The sequence below is a fragment of the Bombina bombina genome, chromosome 2 (genome assembly GCF_027579735.1).
Source record: "Bombina bombina isolate aBomBom1 chromosome 2, aBomBom1.pri, whole genome shotgun sequence".
NCBI lineage: Eukaryota > Metazoa > Chordata > Amphibia > Anura > Bombinatoridae > Bombina > Bombina bombina.
Window position 1 is genome coordinate 1,045,201,965 of NC_069500.1, and position 15,851 is coordinate 1,045,217,815.

Here is a 15,851-nt window from a genome sequence, read left to right on the forward strand (position 1 = left end):
CAGAAAAGTTTTAGGAGAAAGCAGTACGTTTATGTTAAATGGAAGGGCTATCCGGATAAATTTAACAGCTGGATACTCAAAAGTCAGTTAACCGATATATTGAACAATGGAAGCATCACCATTTTACTTAACGCTGCCTAGCAACGCTTCGTACAACATTTTTCCTAAAAACCAGATATCTAGTTTTACAACAAAGTTAGCTAAACCCGTTATATTAAAAGGAGAATGGGAAGTAGCTCTGACGGAGATACAATATCCCCATACGTGGGACACCATAGATGCCGCTGATTCTAGAATAATTGTTACGGCACCAAACAAATTCACTACGCCGTTAGCCATAAAAGCTGGTTATTATAAAGATATAAGCGATTTAATAAAACCTATCAATGAAAAATTATCATCTCTCCAAACCGGTAACATAGATGTAAAGCTTAAATATGACGAACTAGGAAGAACTGTGCGTATTTTAGGTAACTCCACCATCTCAACCACAGACAGGTTGGCGCATATATTAGGTATTAACAATCAAGGTGTAAAGAATGATGGTGGTAAAATATATTGCGATATAAATGCCGGCTTCTACACACTCTTTATCTATACAGACATCATAGAACATCAACGTGTGGGTGACGGATATGTGCCATTACTAAGAACAGTAGAAATTACAGGTGACAATAATGAAATCATCACTCAACGGTACACCAAGCCAGACTACATACCTGTAAACAATCATCATTTTGACCGTATAACAATTGAAATTAAGAACGATCAGAACAAGAACGTAGGATTTAAATACGGAAAGGCGATCATTAAGCTACACTTTAGGCCGCGCAAGAACAACTTGTACTAAAGAATGGTGGCTGTCAAGGTTTATGGTGACCCGACCGTTTACAGTAATTATTATAGGACACAAGCTGGTAATGGTCTACCGGGTTTTCACGGTAGTTCGTACATGTACGGCCGCGGATTAGGCGGTATATTTCGTAATCTTTTTAGGATGGCTGTCCCACTTTTTCGACGTGGACTAGATATAGTGAAACCGCATATGAAAATAGCGGCAGAAGGCATAGCAAAGGATGTTGTGGGGCGTGTTTCAACTGCCGTTATGAATAAAATGAATAGCGGGGCACAAGAGGGGTCTGGTGTTGTTTATATCAGTAACAAGAGAAAAACAAAAAGGAAACGTCGAGTTACTTTTCCGCCAATTTCATCACAATTCATAAGCAAAAAGGTGATACACAGAACCAAAAAGAAACAGAAAACATCAAGACGTTCAGTGGATGACATCTTTTAGAAATACTGGCCAAAATATGGCTTTCATACACAATGGATCATTAGAATGTACCAAATCAGAACTCGACATATTTCAAATACAGCCGACACAAACGGGTATTGAAAAATCACTGTATGTCGAAATACAGCCACTCACAGCTATAACTGAAAATGCACCCCTGGAATTTTATATAGCCGGAAGCGGCGATCATTATTTTGACCTGAACAACACTTTGATGTATATAACCTGTAAAATAGTCAAACAAGACAATACAGCTCCGCCTGCTGGAGCACGTGTTAGCCTCACCAACTATCCACTAGCCACGCTGTTTAACCAAGTCGATGTTACATTAGGAGACAGACTCATCTCACAATCAAATAACCTATACGCTTACCGGTCATACATTGAAACAGTTCTCAACTACAGCTCAGATGCTTTATCCACACAATTTACAGCAGGATTGTTTTATAAAGATGCAGCAGGGTTACACGATAATTGTGAACTAGATGGTGATAATACTGGTTTTGTAAAGAGAGCACGTATGTTAGAACGTGGTAAAACTATTGAATTGCTAGGTCATCTACATAGTGATCTGTTTTTCCAAGAAAAATTGTTATTGAATGGGCTCGATCTGAAAATTAAACTTATAAGGAATAAAGATGCTTTTTCTATTATGAGCGCTGAAGCAGAACAGTATAAAGTTCAAATCTTAAACACCTCTCTTTTTGTTAAAAGAGTACAGATATCCCCGGCTGTACGCATAGGCCATGCGCAAGGACTCTTAACAGGAAATGCAAAATACGCTTTGGACAGAGTCGGTCTAAAGGTCTATTCCGAGGCCGCCGGCTCGCGTGTCTGCAATCAGGAAAATTTATTTCTTGGACAACTACCAAAAACCGTCGTTATTGGATTTGTTGATAACGACGCTTTCTCTGGCGCTTATGACAAGAATCCCTTATGTTTCAAACATAACTATGTGAATTTTGCAGCATTGTATCTGGATGGTGAACAAATACCAACAAAACCTTTTCAACCAGACTTTGAAAATGGAAACGCTATACGTGAATACATATCACTAATCAACATTGCTGGGAAACAAAATTCTGATGCTGGAATCCTCATTAATAGAGAAGAGTATGTGCGTGGTTACACACTTTTTGCCTTTGATTTGTCACCGGACCAAGAGTGTGGTTCACACTACTCTCTTATACACAGTGGTAATCTCAGAGCTGAAATCCGATTTTCAAGACCACTTGAAAGAACAATTAATATGATTATTTATAGTGTATTTGATAATATTATTGAAATTAATCAAAGAAGGGAAGTCTTGTACGACTATCTATAAACAAAGATGAACACTTTGGAAATAACAAGAATCCTAACCAGAGATCCTTATACACGTTCAGTGTTTGACGGTGTATACCCGTGTGATTTATTACCAAAACAAAGACTAAGAAATAGACCTATAGGTGTTATTATTAACACCGACCCTTCCACACGTGCTGGTGAACATTGGGTAGCAATTTATTTCGATCAAAGGGGTGTTGGGTATTTTTTTGATTCGTATGGAATCTCACCGTACAACAGCGTGTTTCCTAAATCATTTTTAAATTTTTTAAAAAGGAATACAACACGGATAGTATTTCAGAATAAACAGATACAAGATACATACTCTGTGGTGTGTGGTCAATATTGTATTTTTTTTATGCATTGTATGTCTAAGGGTATGAGTTTTGATAAAGTACTCAATTTCTTTTCATCAGACTTAAAAAAGAATGATAAAATAGTCTCGCAATATGTACGACGTTGTAAATTAAATTTGAGAATAAATACTTTTTGCAATGAATATGTACAAACATGTAGAAGTTGTTATAACAAAACATGTACAGATGTGTAAATTTTGCTATAACAAATTATTATTGCACCTCTTGTAATGAATGTTGTAATCCATGTATGTATTTAATGTGTATTCATTTTTAAATAAACACAGACACTTTTTTCACAAAATACTTTAAGCTTTATTAACAATTAAGATAAAAACATAGCCATAATGAATATTATATCTCAATGTATAAAATCATGTATTTTCCATGTATTAATAAATTTTCATTTTTTTTTACATGCTTGTCATTTTTGTCATTTTTTATATAAACATGGGTATATTTTAAGCTTTAACACAAATATATGCACACATATATATGATTAATGATAAAGCAAGGTACGCAATATTCGCTAGATTTTTTCTGAATTTACAAACTCAACCATGTTGAAGGATTAAAAAGCGATTTAGGTCTTTTCTTCTGCACCAGGTAACCCTGTGGTGTGAATAGACCACTGGTGGGTGTTGTAGGTAATGGTAAAATATCATGCTGCGGTAATATCTCTGGTAAATGGGTAACATCCCTAATCTCCATTTTTAGATGATCAAAGGTATCCCGGTTTCTAACATTACCAACAACTGACGTTGGAATATTCAGTTCAGCCATAGCTTTCATAAAAGTATCCCAACCTTGCGGTGTTTTGCGCATGGTCACGTTGTGACTTTGTGTAGCGCAACGTACTAGGTCTAATATGTTTGAACTGATGATTCTTTGGTTTTTGTAAATAAACTCCCCATTATCATTCCAACTAGTTATATCTTTGGCCTGTACCATTTTAGAAAGAAGTAGTTCAGCATTTTTCTTATACCGGTCATGCACATTGTTAACAACCTCATGAAATATTCTATCACCTTTTTCAATGGGTGCATCAGTTGTGTTATGATCGGAACGGGTAGATTCTCCCGGGGGCATTAATAGTGTTAACACAGAGTTTTCTCTAGCGTCTTGCTTTGCATACACCAAATATTTCTGTAATACGGCGTTGTACTTTTTTATTTTCACATCCTCTGGTAAATCAGAATTATTTAATATTTCACCTATTTCAACATCCAAATGGTTTGTCACAGCCCTGCGAATGTCTACCTCATTTTGTTGTGGTTGTTGTAAGCGGTCCAACTGTTGTTTTGGGACAAGATACATTTTTTGAGCATTCTCCATCAGCTTTTAGTAAAGAGTGATGTAAGTATAGGAAGAGCAAATCCTAAAAGAGGCGCTAAAAATCCACCCCTCTGTGTCACCAAAATCTTCTTTTTACCCAGAGCAACTGCTTTATTACTAAGTGTTTTTATAATTTTCCGCCACTTTTTAAGGTGTCCTTTCTGTTGCTGTGTCAAAGGCAATCTACCTTTAAGAATGTTCAGGGCTATTTCACATATAGAGGCGATTAAATCATTAGAGGCACCGTGTAAAATACTCTTTCTTTGTTGAGGTGTTGCACGTCTTGTCAGAAATCGGCAGATCAACTAGAATTCTCTATCAATTGAATAGAGGTAAATGTAACACTATTCAAGAAAGGAAACACTAGCTTCAAAGTGAATCCACATAGAACAGTGTAAGTTATTATTCAATACAGAAGTCAGGATATACTGACTGGTAACGTTATTAGATGTCTCTTTTGTCCTTATTGAAGAACAGGAGACAATATTGCCTTAATATGATTTAAAGTCATGAACAGGAATTGGTATACTTCTTAGAAATTAGCAGCTGAGATACACAGGAAATGACAGTTCAATTGATTAATCCAAACAGATCACAAGTTTGAAGCAGTGTTTCAAATAAACAAAATGTCCCAGATAACTCTTGTAATGTAATACTCAGATGGAGTACAGTTGACAACTTAATAGAAAAGTTTGCTAAGTACTCACAGTGTCTTGTTATGTGGCAGTGAAACTCCGGTGTCTGTACGAAAACTGGCAGCAATCCAGATACTTCCTGTCTGAACAGCGAGAGGAGTTGCAGGCTGTCAGAGTGACGTCAGCGGTTGAACGCTGTGAGAGAGCAGGGGAGAGATAACCGGAGAGCTGACAAGTTTCCAGGTTAAAAGGCACACTTACTGCAGATACGGTTAATTACCCTGTGTTTGTAATAAAGCTGTCCAGAAGTAGGTCCTGTGTTAGAGATTCCAGGCTGTGAGAGGTTTTGAATTAATTGTATGATTAGGTTCTTTAGTAGTTCGGCAACAATTCCTCCTGTATAGGAAAACAAACAAGCTTTGTTAAGGAGAGTTCAGTTAGATAATGAATATCCAGTGAAACTAGGAAGTCTCAAGGAAAAGGCTCAGTGTTGCTCTGGCAAGGAGAAACAAAATACTAAGCAAGGTTAGTTAGGTATTCAGGTGTTATATAGGCGTTGTCAGAATATGATTGGTGATCCAATTAAGAGTAGAAACAACCTGATCCCTGACATGATCCCCCCGTTAAACAAGCTGATCCTCAGCTTGAGGCCGAGGAGAATCAGGGTATTTTTGATGGAACCTAGATACCAGTCTGGGGGCATATATATTACTCGATGGTTCCCAAGTATCGTCGTCCTGGGAGAAGTTTTTCCATCTCACCAGGTACTGTAGTTCCCCTTTGGAAAATCTTGAATCCAATATCTGATCAACTTCATAAACATCGGAATCCTGGAGTTGAATAGTTGAGGGTGTAAGAGATGATTTTAATCTGGTTGGAAAGTATGGTTTGAGGAGGGAAACATGGAAGGTAGCATGTATCTTCATGGAAGGTGGAAGGTCCAAAGTAACTGCATTTGGATTGATTACTTTCAGAATAGTGAAGGGACCGCAATATTTTTGGGTTAACTTCCTACTGGGCACTTGTATCCTCAAGTTTCTGGTTGATAACCAGACTTGGTCTCCAGTTTTGTATTGAGGTGCTTCCCTGTGTCTTAAATCGTAATGATGCTTTTGTGAATTCTGGGCTTTTTGGATGTTTTCCTTAATAAAATTGAAGTTGTCCATCAAAGAGTTATTGAACTCATCTACCAAGGGAGAATCAGAAGGAGTAGCAGAAAGTGAAGTGAAGGTGGGATGATAACCGTAGTTAGCAAAGAATGGTGTGAGTTTTGTCGAGGAATTCAATAGATTGTTGTAAGCAAATTCAGCAGATGAGATAAATGATATCCAGTCATGTTGTTGATAGGCGCAAAAACATTGTAAATATTCATCCAACCATTGGTTGATTCTCTCAACTTGTCCGTTTGATTGTGGATGAAATGATGTTGTAAACTGATGTTTTATGTTGAGGGATTTACAGAGGCATTGCCAAAACCGTGAAGTGAATTGCGAACCCCGATCGGAAATGATGATATTGGGAACCCCATGTAACTTGATGATGTGATCAATAAATAGTCTTGCAGTTTCAGGTGCTGTTGGGAGTTTATGGAACGGTAGAAAATGGGCCATTTTAGAGAAACTATCAACAACTACCATTATGGTGGTAAAATTCCTTGAAGGTGGTAGATCAACGATAAAATCTATGCCAACTTGTTTCCAGGGTCTATCTGAAACAGGTAAAGGCATGAGTAATCCGTATGGGCTTTTTTTTTCTGTTTTACAGGTTTGGCAAGTAAGGCAAGTTTTTATGTAATCTGATATAGACTTTTTCATGTCTGGCCACCAATAAGTTCTGCTTAATAACTCCAATGTTCGCCTTTCTCCTGGATGACCAGCCATAGGAGAATCGTGCTGTTCTTGCAAAACTTGAGGTCTTAAAGGTTCGGGTATGAAAATCCGATCTTTGTAGTAGAAAACTCCATTGCGGTTGACAAAAGTTGTCTTGGTTTCTGGTAGTGGTAAATATGAAAACTTTTGTATATCCTTTAGGAAATCCGAGGTTAAACCTATGAATCGTTCAGTAGGTATGATAATGGTTGGATTGGTATTCTGTGAAGAATGAGTAGTCTGACGTGAGAGAGCATCTGCTTTTCCGTTTTTATCAGCTGGACGATAAAGTATCTGAAAATCAAAACGTGCGAAATAGAGACTCCACCTGACTTGTCTGGAGGAGAGGGTCTTATTATTTTGGAGATATTGTAGGTTTTTGTGATCAGTGTATATTATGAAAGTTTTCTTTGCACCCTCCAGGAGGTGCCTCCAAAATTCCCATGACTTTCGGATTGCTAGCAATTCTTTGTCTCCGATTGCGTAGTTCTTTTCAGCTGGAGTCATAGACTTCGAGAAAAATGAAATTGGATGTAGAGGTTCATGGGGCCCCTTTTGTTGGGATAATACTGCACCTATGGCGTAATCCGAAGAGTCCACCTCAAGAACATACTGGAGATGGGGATTCGGTAAATGTAAAACAGGAGCTTCAGTGAACAACGTTTTTAGTAGTTCGAAGACTGTAGTAAGCTTTGGTTCCCAAATAAATGGCTGCGTCGTACCTGTGAGTTGAGTTAAAGGTTTGACTATTCTAGAAAAATTCCTTATGAACTTTCTATAATAATTAGCGAATCCGAGAAATCTCTGTAAGGATTTTCGGTCTTGGGGTTGTGGCCAGTTCTTAACAGCTTCTACCTTTTGAGACTGCATCTGAATACCTTCTGAAGAGATGGTATAACCTAAAAAAGAGATGGTAGATTGGTGGAATGAGCATTTCTCAAGCTTAGCATATAACTTATGAACCTTCAGTCGAGCCAGGACCCATCGGACATGTTTTATATGATCTTTGATGTTCTGCGAGTAAATCAGGATGTCGTCTAGATAGACAACAAGGCAAACATCTAAGAGATCTCGAAATATATCGTTTATAAAGTGCTGAAAGGTTGCGGGGGCATTACAAAGGCCGAATGGCATCACTAGGTATTCAAATAACCCGTATCTTGTTCTAAAAGCAGTGAGCCATTCGTCGCCTTCCCTAATGCGAATTAGGTTGTAAGCCCCACGCAAATCCAGTTTAGTGAATATTGTAGCGTCAGTTAACCGTTCAATCATTTCTGGTATTAAAGGGAGTGGATACCGATTTTTTACAGTACGTTTATTGAGCTCCCTGTAGTCGATGATGGGACGAAGAGTTGAATCTTTGTTGGTCACGAAAAACATTCCGGCTGCTGCAGGTGAGGTGGATGGTCGGATAAAACCTTTCTTAAGATTGTCTTGTAAATAGACCTTTAAATGTTCTAATTCAGGTTGACTAAGTGGGTAAAGATGACCTACTGGTAAGGTAGATCCAGGAATGAGTTCTATTGGGCAGTCGTATACCCGATGAGATGGTAAGGAGTCGGCCTCCACCTTGCTGAATACTTCCTGAAAATCCAAATAGTGATGTGGTATACTAGGTAATTCTGTACTAGTTTGTAAAACCACAGGGTGAGGGAAACAGGTGTTTTTACAAAATGATGACTGAAAAGACATGGTGAGTGAAGTCCAATCTATGGTGGGATTATGTAATTGCAACCAGTAGAGACCTAAAACAACTTGGAAATGAGGGCACGGTATGACATCAAAAGTAATATATTCATAATGTCCCTCTTGAGTAGTAACTAATAACGGAACTGTATGATGTGTAATAGGACCATTTACTAAAACAGAGCCATCAATAACCTTGAGTGAGACAGGGTGGTTTTTTGCAACAGTGGGTATTTTATTATTTAGTACAGTAGTTTTATCGATGAAATTCCCAAACGCTCCGGAATCCACAATGGCATTGATTGGCAATCGTCTAAGGTCCCACTGTAATAAAATAGATAAATTGCAGTAAGGTAAAGGTTTTATTACTTTGGTTGTAGTAGTTAAAATAGTAGACTTACTCTTTTTGGTCTTGCGAAGTACAGGACAGTCTGTGACCATATGATTGGGGTTAGCACAGTACATACATAGCTGATTTGTCCGTCTTCTCTGTCTTTCTTCTGCAGTAAGTGGTCCTCTAATAACTCCTATCTCCATAGGAGTGGACTGATCTGATGTTGTGGCTTTTGAGTGAGAGGTGTTATATGATGGTTGTTTGAGAGGACTGTCAGCATGACTGCGTTCCATCTTGCGTTCTCTGAGTCTACGATCTATTTGCGTGGATAGTTTCATTAAAGCATCTAGAGTACTTGGCATTTCTATCCTCGCAAGTTCATCCTTAACTTGATCTGATAAGCCAAGTCTAAACTGATTCCGGAGTGAAACCAGACTCCAAGCTGAATCAGAGGCATATAATTTAAACTCTGTAATATAATCCTCGACGGATCTCTTCCCTTGTCTAAGATTTCTCATCTTTTGTTCAGCAGAGAGTTGAATATCAGAGTCACTGTATAATTCATCCATAGCTGAGAAGAATCCGGAAAAAGAATTAATTAATGGATCATTACTTTCATATAGGTGGTCTGCCCATACCCTGGGTTCTGACCTGAGGAAAGATATAGTGGAAAGTACCCTGACCGTGTCTGTAGGGTAGGTGTGAGGTTTCAAGTTAAATAGGAGGTGACATGCATTTTTGAATTGTCTGTATGTTCTCCTATCACCAGAAAAAAATTCGGGTAAACTAACCTGTGGTTCCACAGTGGGGGTGCGTTGTTCTTTTAGATCTTTTATTAATTCCCTGAGAACCTGTGTTTCTAGTTGCAGATCAAGTATTGCCTGCCCCATTTTATCCACCTTTTGATTTAAATTGAAAACAAACTGAGGAACTTCAGCAGGATCCATAGCTGCTGTATGTTTTCTTTTTAAGGCTTAGTATTATGTCAGAAATCGGCAGATCAACTAGAATTCTCTATCAATTGAATAGAGGTAAATGTAACACTATTCAAGAAAGGAAACACTAGCTTCAAAGTGAATCCACATAGAACAGTGTAAGTTATTATTCAATACAGAAGTCAGGATATACTGACTGGTAACGTTATTAGATGTCTCTTTTGTCCTTATTGAAGAACAGGAGACAATATTGCCTTAATATGATTTAAAGTCATGAACAGGAATTGGTATACTTCTTAGAAATTAGCAGCTGAGATACACAGGAAATGATTAATCCAAACAGATCACAAGTTTGAAGCAGTGTTTCAAATAAACAAAATGTCCCAGATAACTCTTGTAATGTAATACTCAGATGGAGTACAGTTGACAACTTAATAGAAAAGTTTGCTAAGTACTCACAGTGTCTTGTTATGTGGCAGTGAAACTCCGGTGTCTGTACGAAAACGGGCAGCAATCCAGATACTTCCTGTCTGAACAGCGAGAGGAGTTGCAGGCTGTCAGAGTGACGTCAGCGGTTGAACGCTGTGAGAGAGCAGGGGAGAGATAACCGGAGAGCTGACAAGTTTCCAGGTTAAAAGGCACACTTACTGCAGATACGGTTAGTTACCCTGTGTTTGTAATAAAGCTGTCCAGAAGTAGGTCCTGTGTTAGAGATTCCAGGCTGTGAGAGGTTTTGAATTAATTGTATGATTAGGTTCTTTAGTAGTTCGGCAACAATTCCTCCTGTATAGGAAAACAAACAAGCTTTGTTAAGGAGAGTTCAGTTAGATAATGAATATCCAGTGAAACTAGGAAGTCTCAAGGAAAAGGCTCAGTGTTGCTCTGGCAAGGAGAAACAAAATACTAAGCAAGGTTAGTTAGGTATTCAGGTGTTATATAGGCGTTGTCAGAATATGATTGGTGATCCAATTAAGAGTAGAAACAACCTGATCCCTGACAGTCTTAAGGTTTTTAAAACCTTCCAATTACGGATTAGTCTGCTAGACATGTTTACACATGCTAATGGTTGACAATGTATGACTAATAGATTAAAATGTAGCCTTTTTTAAATCAGTTTTTTTTAAAATATATGCGGCGGGTATATCAGGTGGAAAGATGCCGGTTCTTAACCGGTACTCATCGGGTGTAGTGGTTCTTAAGTCTACTAATAAATAACCATATGGTAATCGAGTGGCATCTTCAAAAGCTTCTAAAAAGAAAAGTGACTTACCCGGATACATTTGTTTTGCCAAAGTATTGATTTGTAACTTATCCCGTGGGTTTTTAAAGAGAACCATATAGTTTGTGTTTAGTGTGATAGTTCTGTTTTTTTTACCCTGACAAAACACATTTTGTACAAGATAGATAATACTCAGATTTCTGTGATGTACGTATTTTGTAAAAGCTTTTTCAATTTCACAACTATCACTGGCAACCTCCATCAGATCATCAACAATTGTTAAATTAATTTTACTAGGTGGAAATAAATCATCATCGACAAATGTATTTGGTAGACCTTCTATAAATTTTATATATGGAAAAGACTTTAATAGTTCATCATACAACCTCTGCCAACAGGCATAAAACCAAACAATATTATCAGGTCTGTGGGACAGAAGCGTGTCAGAGTGATGTAACAATTGTCTAACAAAATAACTTTTTCCAGAATTTGAAGGACCGCCTAAAATACAGGAAAAGGGATGTTGAAAACGTGTGTCCATGATTCTCAATTAGTAACCAAAAGGTAGTGTTGTAAAGTCCTGTGATAATAGTCTCTTTGTGTAAACACACTTTTGTGTTTTCCTCAGCGGGCGTGTCTCAACTTGCCAGTATCGTTTGTTTCTGACAATAGACTTCTGCTCGATGAAAAGTTTCTTTTGTGTGTCTGCTCCAGAATTTGAAGGGTAATCCAACACTAAATCTTTTAAACTCTCAAAATTGATTATGTTGGTGTTAGCAGAGTTCAGAGTTATACCCTTTACTTTTAAATTAGTTTTTCCATTATTCAGTTTGTACCCGTAAGTTTTGGGGCCTGCAGATACAAACTCTGTGATGTGTGTACCTGGTGGTAGTTCGCTAGTTAATTCACCTAGATAGTCACCTAAAGCTGGATTCCTATCACCTTCCTTGCTAACAAAAATGACAGAGTCTGTGTCGTGGTAGAGACACCTCTCCTGCAGTCCATCCAAAACTCTGTACAATTCAATTCTGGCATAAGCTGTAGTAAAACAAGCGATAAAGATGTTAGTATTGTTGTTAACTGTATAACGTTCTTTAGAGTACTTCCAGCTAAGCATAGCCGTTTCATCATCTAAGAAATGTAAAGCAGAGACTTCATAATAAGGCAGAAAAACATACTTGAATAACTCATCAGGGTCTGTCACTATTCTTGTGTTGGGTAAATTACCCCTTTGACCAAATTTGCCCCACAAAGAATTAAGAAACAATTTAGAGATCTGTCTTTTTGCAGGATTTACCGCTATCTGATCGGATCGTAATTCTACATCCTCTTTTTCTTTGTAATCTCTAATGTATTGTCTTTTTTTAGCATCATCTGTACACCAATCTGGATACCCAGAGGCCTCCTGTTTATCTCTCAGATGTACCTTAATGTAATCTTCAAACAAGTTCTTTTTGTATTTGTCAAAATGCCAAATTTCATAGATTTTAGAAATTTTGTACCCCTTTTCTACAGCAACCTGAATTTCATTCGTGCACCATGTACCCGTCAGCGCACGCTGTTCATCGCCATGTTTGCACTGCGTCGTGTTGTTATCGGTGGCGCAGGTCAGACATAGCGGGAACATGAGTTTACCGTTTAATTTCAAAGGTAGAACAGGAAAAAACAAACCTCTGGGTGGAATCATTTGTACTTTAGCGATACCAAAGTAAAAATTAATGTTCCTGAAATTCTCAAAAATGATTCGTGGATGACCCACGGGATATGCTTTTGTCTTGTTTACAAATGGGTATAAACTGGTAAAATCATAGTAGTGCATGCTTTCACCCGGCTCTGTTTTGTGATACAGTTTAATGGCATTTGTGCGCCCACCGTAAAGAGCGTCTCTGGGGTCCAGGGGCTGTGGGAACTGCTTTTCAATGAGGAAAGCACGCAGTTCGGTGTCTGTGGTTAACATATCTTTCCACTCGTGTTCCCAAAGCTCACGGACCTCAAAACCGTATGACAGTAAGAAATGTTTTTTAATGAGATGTTTGTAATATAATTGTCCGTAGGTGGTACCTGTCACATCGTTTACATCATTTTCGTTGTAACAAACAGGACAACCGTGGTAAAAACATCCCTGAAATTCAAACGCTGTAGGGATGTTGTTTATCACGCTGTAACCGTCCAAATAGTATTTACCCACTTTTCGTTCACCTCTATGTAAAGCGTGTTGTATGTCAATATTTTCTTTATGCGAGATGTACATAAGCCACTGTATGGAGGATGTAGAGTACCGTTTTTGTGTCTTGTGGTAATTATCACAGGGGACTATAGCGATGGTGTTTTCAGGTAAAAAGTTGAACCGGTACATAGTCATGCATACAGATGCTAGTGTAGTGAGTTGGAAAGGGTCAATACAGTTCACAACAAACTCCTGCTCACCATTTTCTTTGTAAATAACATCTTCTTTTAGCGTCATATCCATGACGCTGTTTCTAAAACATACACAAGCCAATCTTAAAACCTCTACATCTTGCTTACAATATGTTTTAAGTTCATTCTGTAAATCAAATGTTTTATGTTTGTTCTCATCGTACCATTTCAAAAAATCTGATTTCTCTTCAGGCATCATGTATTCAACACCATACTGATCTACATCGGGCATAGGGCCTGTATAGTTCTGATTCTCAACTGTGTTAAAAAAATGAGGAAAATAGCCTTTAGATTCTTTAAAACCTAAGGCTTTTGGTAGTTTGCTCAGTTTCATCGGCAAAAAATTTAGAGAATCTATAAAACGTATGTGTAAGTCAGACACTGTGACGCATAACAGTTTACCGCCTTGAGCCAACAACTTGACATCTACTCTCTCTTTTACCAGCTGTTGCACCACAAAATAAGAATCATACCTGCCGCCGTTATGCGCTATAAACGTGTGTTTAGCAAATTTGCTTCTAATGAAATGTCTGACAAAATCTTGCACACAATCAACACCTTGAAACTCCCACACTAATGCACCATCTATCGAACTAGCGTAAACATAATTTGGTTTGTGTACACCTGTTTCTTGCGTGCATTCAAAATCGTAAATTATGTATGTAGTGTTTGATTTTGGGGGTTTGTAAGGCCTCATGTAACACAGGTGGGTGTCAAGCTCATCAATCTTACATCGGCAAACTTTACAAGTTGGTGGGACACATTTGTGACCATCTTTCCTAACATAGCCACAACATTTCTCACAATATTCTTTGGCAACACAATCTACCTTACCCTCTTTTGCTAATTCAACGTGCAAAGTCAAGCACATCTGCGAATGAACAAAAACACGACAACTGCCACAGCGATCTATTTCAGATGTAATGTCAACACAATTCTTTCTGTGACAAGCCCTACAAAAGTATCTACATGTGTGTTTGTTCTTGTGATGAAAAACAGAGTGACAATACTGACAGAAGAAATCATTCCCGATAAATGATTTAATGTTTTTAATACCGTAGTAATGTTTATCATGATACAGAATAAATAATACTTTATCCGCACAGTGCTCACTTGTACAAAAATACTGCCAGGAACCCTGATTGTGATAAAGTATTTTTATTGTAACATTCAAATGTTTTTCAAAAGCGTGAATATCACTAAAAGTAACAAGTCTATCATCCGGTATGTGTAGTATTTTGTGCATCTCCCTGGCTTGTTCGATTAGTATGGCGTCAGTAGCGACACTTTTGTCCTCTAAAAGAGCTTTGAGACTGGCTGCCAGACACAAATTATTATCATAGTTGTTAAAATTGTCTTTTTGTATTTAAGATGGTGCTATAGGTAATGGAACGCAACTTTCTACGTGTGAAAATACCACCTGCTCTATTTCTAATAATAATGACAACAAGCCTTAAACAGCCATTACCGATACACTCGGCATTACTCTGTAACAACCCCGCAACATTTCTTAAAAAAGAATCAGCATTTAGACAATCCACATCCCTTCTCAAAGAATACAAAGGTCTCTCCAGTTCATCACCTTCTAACCGCAACTGCACTAGATCACCAGCCCTTATTTCAGTACGGATCTTACTCATTATATTTTCTATCGCATCATACACAATCTGTACAGCCTCTTCAAATGAATTTAATCTGTCCAGGTTAATAAATCTGAAATGTTCATAGAACATGGTTGTACGAAAACGATTAAGCTATCTTTCATAGCTGCCTATGTGTTCTAAAAAAACATTGTCATGGTTCTGTTCAGGGGTGTGTTCAACATCTGGTTCTGTAAGAGCTTGACTATGTACGGATTCTGGTTGAAGCTGTGAATGTGTTTCTGATACTGTATGTGTATTGTGACATGTTGGCTCATCTACAGAATCTTGTTGTATGGGTAATTGATTAGTGTTATATCTTGCTGTTGTAGATCGCCGCTTACGGCTCACTCCTCTCAACACCTTTATTGCTTTTTTCACACTTCTTACCCTGTATGATCTTTTTAGTCTTTTTAGTCGTCTAGCTGTCCTATAGTTCAAACCGTGTCCAATCATTGATAGTCACGCTGCCCCGGTCTTATGATCCTCCTGTTTCTGCTGTAAATCTACATCAACATTGTTCATGAGATTAAAAGAGGTGAAATATTGAAAGAAACAATTTATGAAATTGCGCTGAAAGTTATCAAAATTATGTTGTAGTGTGTTCATGTCCTTTCTTAGGTCAGCGCAGTTTAAACACTGCTTATCCGTTAAACACACATTTTCTGAATTGTGTGTGGTGTTTGTTAAACTCTGCAATGGCATTCTACGTTTTGTCACTTTAGAAATCTTATTTTCTGCATTGCGTGTGGTGTTTGTTAAACTCTGCAAAGGCATTCTACGTTTTGTCACTTTAGAAATCTTA

At 37.8% G+C, this 15,851-nt stretch overlaps 1 protein-coding gene across 1 annotated transcript; it reads left to right on the forward strand.

The window, feature by feature from the left end:
• Positions 1–1,310: 1,310 nt before the first annotated feature.
• On the forward strand, positions 1,311–2,618 carry LOC128647414 (uncharacterized protein F54H12.2-like). Its single transcript, XM_053700203.1, has one exon. It carries the CDS (start codon positions 1,311–1,313, stop codon positions 2,616–2,618), a length of 1,308 nt encoding a protein of 435 aa, XP_053556178.1.
• The last annotated feature ends 13,233 nt before the right edge of the window (positions 2,619–15,851 follow it).

Bases quoted from the DNA above. Each gene is read 5' to 3' on its own strand.
- LOC128647414 (XM_053700203.1), top strand. From the start codon at position 1,311: ATGGCTTTCATACACAATGGATCATTAGAATGTACCAAATCAGAACTC.